The sequence below is a fragment of the Ctenocephalides felis genome, unplaced genomic scaffold, assembly GCF_003426905.1.
Source record: "Ctenocephalides felis isolate EL2017-DRISC unplaced genomic scaffold, ASM342690v1 CF-g0.4_SCAFFOLD_00845, whole genome shotgun sequence".
Lineage (NCBI taxonomy): Eukaryota > Metazoa > Arthropoda > Insecta > Siphonaptera > Pulicidae > Ctenocephalides > Ctenocephalides felis.
This window is the reverse complement of record NW_020536999.1, coordinates 47,936,751-47,943,484: the sequence shown is the minus strand read 5'-3', so window position 1 is coordinate 47,943,484 and position 6,734 is coordinate 47,936,751. Positions and strand designations below refer to the sequence as shown.

Sequence of the window (6,734 nt, the reverse complement as noted above, 5' to 3'; positions counted from 1 at the left end):
ATCAAAATTGTTCTTGATAATATAAAAATAAAAATCTATCATTTAGCTATACAGCAATATAATTGAATAAATTTAAAATAAAATTACAGTAAAAGACTTTTAAAAGCTGCATTCAATTAACAATTTGGTAAGTCGTATTGAGTATTTGAAATATTTTGATCAAAACCAACAATCGTGTTATCCATAAATAAGAATGTACATGCAGTCAATATCGCTACAGGGAAAACACATGATTCTTGATACTGGAAATGTAATTTAAAAAATTGTTTCTGAAGAATAATGAACAAGAGGTGTGGAACACAAAAGAAGAGATTTTTGTAACAAAGTAAATTTGTAATTTGTAATAAAATACCATCAATTTAGGAGTTACCTAAGGAAGAATGCTAGGGCCTCTTCAACAAATGAGTAATCGATGCTTACAAAAAGCTGTATTGGTTAACTAATAATTTGGTAACAAAAATTTAATATACATATAAGAATTCTGAATTCCACACAAAATCTGTTCATAGTGTTATTTATAGAGCACAGGAATCTCTGGTGGAATAATATTATGGAATTGTAATAATATAAATTACTTTCAATGCCTTTGATACATACGAGAAGTACAAACTTTTATCTTTTATATTGATTTAAAACATTCATAAAATTTTAATTCATAAGTAAATTAAAAAACCTGAATCAACATGTTTTCCCCATAGCAAATTAAATATGAACATAGTCTTTAATACATATGTCTGCCAAATTAATTTAAAATCTTTTATTAGCATAATAGTTGTAGTTGATTAAACAAAGAATATATTGTATTTTATAAATTAAAAATTAATAAAGTATATCTTATTAAAGCAAATGATATTGACTCAAATATAATAGTATAAACGATATTTTTAGCAGATATATGTATACAACTATATTAATAATGCACAAGCCAGAAAATATTTCACTAAAATATATACAGACTGCTTTATAAATGATATCGGATAAGAGAGGCGCAAGTTCCCAAAGCATCTTTCAATTAATTTCATTTAATATGAAAAACAAGCATCAAATACATAACTTTATAAGAAATATCATCATTACAAGCATAAAAGTAGTATATAATAAAAAAACTCGGTCATTAATTGTAAACCTCTTTCAGAAAATAAATTATGAGTAATATCTTTTTATTTGCTTCTATTAAAATTATAGTTTCACTAAAGATTACAAAAAATATTGTGATGAAGTAAACATTTTCAAAATTATTTTACTGCTTTAAATACAAAGATAAGAAAAACTTAATGCATATATACTGCATATGTAGTACTTTATTTTAAATATTCAATGTATGATAAAATTGTTCTTGGGCATACATCCAGTAATTAAAAACAGTTTTATTGAAAGAAAATGTTTTTATTAAGAAAACATATGTTTCGAGTCTTGATTAGACCCATCCACAGAAAAATATAAATGAAAACATGTAAAAAAGCATAAATCTAACCAATTTATTAAATTAAATAAATCAAAACATTTTCTTTCAATAAAACTGTTATTAATTACTGGATATTATTATACCATCTATATACATATTATTTCACCATCTGAAGAAAACCCTCTCGCTTTATATATATATATATATATATATATATATATATATATATATATATATATATATATATATACATAACAATTAAATATTTAATATTTAAAATAAAGTACTACATATCAGATGTAATATGATAAATGCCTGTATATATCAGAAATATATTCTTTGACTCACTTTGTATAAAACATGCTTTGCACTTACATTGTTCGATATCCTCTACAGCAGCTCCCAGAGCACTAACTCATTACTCGAACCACCTCTGGAGCATCTGCCAGAAATCTCAAGTCCTCGACACAAAATACTACTTTAGAACCACTACATAACTGTAGTCTTTTACAAGTCAATTTGACCTGTTGCAATAGTCCGAGTAAAGTATTTACACAATACACGACACACGACTTACATTAGAGACTTTCGTGAATTTAGAATTCGATAATAAAGAGATATGTGTTGGAAGTACTCAAATATAAATTATACATTTTACAATTGCATATATATAAATAAAGGATACATTGGCGCTGTAAATGAATTAATAACCTACAAAAGCACATATATAAATTATACTATTGATAAATGCATATATATAAATAAAGGATACATTGACGCTGTAAATGAATTGTTTAATTATAAAATTGAGTCAAAATGGAGGCCCTGAAAGAGATACTTATCAAACTATTCAAGGTACACCAAGGCACTTCTACACATATCCATTTTTTGGCTTTTAATTAACGTTTCACGATAAATTTATTATATCAAAATGATCTACTAAATTAATTACACGTTTTGATGCTTAAATTAATTAAAACTAATTAAGGATTTAATTAAAAATCATAATTAACCCGACCGCGTGTTACTTCACGAAAATTTCTTTGGAAGTTATCAACATGTGTCAGAATGACTGTCACCTCTTGTACAATTTAAAGCGCGAAATTCAAACTTGAAATTTAAACTTTATGAAATACACCTTCGTGATTGCGATTAATTTTTATCTGAATTAATTAAACAATTAGATGTACAAATTAACGAAATCCAATCAAGGATTTAATTAAAAACTCTTAATTAACGCGAGCACATGTCCACACACGAAAATCTTTTTGACATTTGAAGTGATTGAAGTTAGCAATTAATTAATTTAATTAATTAATTTTAAAAATTAATTTCTTGAATATATATAATTCTTCAGTTAAAAATGGTTTTGTTATATATATATATACATACATATGTGAGTCAGTTTTTGACTCATATACATATATTTTGAGGATTTTTTGTTCAACGTTGAAATATATATTGATATATATATATATATATATATATATATATATTAATATGTAAAGTAGTTTATTTATTAACATAATAAAATAGTTAATTTTGAAGTTGACATATATGGGTACGTTCTTCAAAGGCGATTAAAAGTTTTCTAAGTGAATATAAATATAGTCTCATCACATCAGTAGCTGTGCGCAGGGCACATAATTTAAATTGTGTGCCCTATGCAAATTTGCACTTACACTAGCTTGTTTTTCAAGAAAAGGATTTTTAATGCTACTACTATAGGCCCATGGTTTCAAATTGATATTTTCAAATCAAATAAAAGTTGAAATATCAGAATACTAAATATATCGAAGATTAGTAACTTTACTTATGTAATATTCAAAATTTGAGATTAAAATCAAATGTTTGATCTTAAGAAAGCTAGCTTACATTAAAACAAAAACTGAAATAATTTTATACATTTGTACAATTGTACAATTTAGCAATTTATTAATGATTGAATAAGTATGTATAATAGATTTTTTATAATAATAATAATGTTATATAAATAAACTTTATAAAAGTAAGCACTATAAAATTAACCACCCGTACTTATTGATATTGTATAGCTCCTGTAGCAACCAAGCGTAATGCTCTTGGAAAGGCCTTATGTTCTGCTTTATGAATCCTATTGCTTAAACTGTCCATTGTATCATCATGAAAAATATGCACAATTTCTTGAACTATAATTGATCCAGTATCAACACCCTCCTGAAATACACCAATATATATGCACAAACTAAATTTGAAAAATTTAATTTATTATTAAAAAATATTTATCTATAAACTATGCTATGAGAATTTTATTGCCAAGTGCACAAATGATTGTGAATGAACTTACATCAACAAAATGAACAGTGCATCCAGTATATTTATCACCAGATTCAAATGCCTGTTTTATTCCATCCGCTCCCTTATATTTAGGCAAAAGAGAAGGATGTATATTAAGCATTTTTCCTTTCCATAATCTAACAAACTCTGGTGATAATATACGCATAAATCCTGCCAAGCAAACAATTTCCACACCAAATTTAATCAGCTCTTGATGTACTGCCATATCAAATTCTAATCTTGAAGGATAGTCTTTATGCTTTATGACCTAAAATAAAATATATAAACACAGCCGTCAAAAAACAGTTTAGTTTACATACAAGTTTTTCTTTTCAAAAACGAAAAAAATACTAACTTTTGTTTCTATTCCTGCTTTCTTCGCTTTGTCCAACCCCAAAACATCAGGTTTATTAGATATTACTAAAACTATTTCCACTCCTAATCCAGAACATGAATCCTTTGAAGCATCTATCAGAGCTTGTAAATTGCTACCAGTTCCAGAAATTAAAACAGCCACCTTTATAATTAATTATAAACCTTTTGAATAAATACTTAAATACCATATAGCTAAATTTATTGTAATGAAATTTATAATACCTTTTTCTTTATATTTAAAGACTTGTTTACTAGAGAAATATTCTTTTCAAAATTATTAACAATGACTTGTGTCGAATTTGTCTCTCTGGCTTTAACAAATCCTATAGTAGTAGCTCCATGACCGCACATTTGTGCTAAAATTTCCATTTCTGCTTCCTTTGGAACAATTAGTACTAATCCCAATCCACAGTTGAAGGTGCGTAACATTTCATAAATATTAATTTTTCCTACAAATTTAAAAAAAAATAATTATTATTAATATATTTCCCATACTATTATTAAAATTATATAATACATATTTTAATTTGTCGCACCTGTTTCATGCAGCCAAGCAAATACTGGTGGTATATTCCAACTATTTGCATCTAAAACAATTTGTAGATTTTTTGTTAACACTCTAGGAATATTTTCTACTAGGCCACCTCCAGTTATATGAGCTAATGCTTTAACTAATCCTGTTCTTAAAGCAGGTAGCACGGCTGATGTATATATTTTAGTTGGAGAAAGCAATTCATCACCTGAAATCGAGCTCATTGGTATATAAAATTTAAAAGTAATTTTTTTTATTTATGATTTGTTTTCTATCATGAAATAGTGTATTTACCAAAACTCTTTCCAGACGCACTGAATGGTGCAGGATCACTTATTTTATAACCATATTTATCTAAAACTTTATGTACTAAACTAAATCCATTGCTATGCACACCAGAAGATGGTAAACCAATTAATAAATCTCCGGGTTTAATGGTTTGTGTCTTTGGTAATATGAGTTCATTCTCAACTATACCCAAAGAAAACCCGGCTAAGTCATAAATACCAGGACGATACATGCCTGGCATTTCAGCAGTTTCTCCTCCTACACAAAAATTGTGAACTAATAATTATTCATATTTTTAACAAATTCTTTATTATATTCAAAATGATTGAACAAACCTATCAAAGCACTTCCAGATTGTCTGCATCCTTCAGAAATTCCATCTAAAACTTTTGAAGCTATGTTTACATCCAGTCTTCCGCAAGCATAGTAATCCAAAAAAGTTAATGGCTCAGCACCATTGCATAAAATATCATTAGCGCACATTGCAACTAGATCAATTCCAACACTGTTGTGAATGTTCATTTCTTGAGCTATCTACAAATATAAAATCAACTAATAAACATATGTAGCATCATCTTGAAAAAGTACTAAAATATGTTTAGCAATTATAGAAATGACCTAATGTAATGTTATTTTTACAGATTTATGTATACCTTTAATTTAGTTCCTACTCCATCAGTACCCATCACTAATATTGGATCCTTGTATCTTGTGGCAACATTATTTTTTACATATGAAGCGTCATTGACCCTAAATAAACCCCCAAAACCACCTAAGCCGCCAATAACGCCCGGTCTATTCGTAGATCTGAAAAATACGCATGAGTTACACAAATTGATAAATTTTAAATATTGTTTCATTTTATTGGATAAACCTGCATAATGGTTTTATATTTGTCACTAATGCTTCTCCGGCCTCAATATCTACACCGCTATCTTTATAAGATATAGTTTTTAATTGTTGAACTATTTTCATATTTCTTTCCCAAATCATCGAAAACATTTGCAAAGTTTTGAATTATGACCTAATAAAATATATGTGATAAAATAAACACCAGATCTTTTTAATAACAATATAAATAGCATTAAATTACTTGTTTATTTGATTTGACTCTTGCTTCCACTCTGCCAATTTCAATTCCATCAAAATTTTGTAACATAGATAAAACCTCATTTTTAGATTCAAATGGTACAACTAAAATCAAACCTATACCACAATTGAATGTTCGTAGCATTTCTGGTTCTGTTACATTGCCTGAGTGATGCAAAACCCATGTTTAATGAATCATATATTTGTATTTACAAGACAATTTGAAAATATGATAAAATACCCATTTTATATAACCACGCAAATATACTAGGAATTCTCCATTTGTTAAGGTCTAGTACAACTTGAACGTCTTCTGGTAAAATCCTTGGAATATTTTCAACTAATCCTCCACCTGTGATGTGAGCAATTCCTTTGACTAATCCTTTATGTATTATAGGAAGCACCTGCGATACATATAGTGTTGTAGGGGTCAGAAGTTCAACTCCTTCAATAAAAAATATATCAACTCTTGTATCCTAAGATACTCAAATAAAGCATTAAATTTTGTAACTTACCAATTGTATTTCCTTTATCAGAAAAGGGTGCAATGTCATTATATGTTTTACCAATTATATTTAAAATTCTATGAACTAAGCTAAACCCATTGCTATGCCCACCACTAGACGGTAACCCATAACAATATCTCCTGGTTTGATTTTCATTTACTTTTGGCAGCATATTATCATATTCTACAACACCTACACAAAATCCAGCCATATCATATTTACC

General features: G+C 27.4%; 1 protein-coding gene across 1 annotated transcript in view; it reads right to left on the bottom strand.

Annotated features, from left to right (window-relative positions):
* Positions 1 to 3,438: 3,438 nt before the first annotated feature.
* The window catches only part of LOC113374266 (trifunctional purine biosynthetic protein adenosine-3), a 13,270-nt gene continuing 9,974 nt past the window's right edge, over positions 3,439 to 6,734 (bottom strand). The window contains 13 exon segments of the mRNA XM_026614401.1: positions 3,439 to 3,601; positions 3,732 to 3,989; positions 4,077 to 4,238; positions 4,319 to 4,545; positions 4,633 to 4,836; positions 4,923 to 5,174; positions 5,252 to 5,450; positions 5,570 to 5,723; positions 5,791 to 5,877; positions 5,879 to 5,940; positions 6,010 to 6,170; positions 6,247 to 6,450; positions 6,521 to 6,734. Of these exon segments, the coding sequence (XP_026470186.1) occupies positions 3,443 to 3,601; positions 3,732 to 3,989; positions 4,077 to 4,238; positions 4,319 to 4,545; positions 4,633 to 4,836; positions 4,923 to 5,174; positions 5,252 to 5,450; positions 5,570 to 5,723; positions 5,791 to 5,877; positions 5,879 to 5,940; positions 6,010 to 6,170; positions 6,247 to 6,450; positions 6,521 to 6,734 (2,343 nt within the window). The 3' untranslated portion in view covers positions 3,439 to 3,442.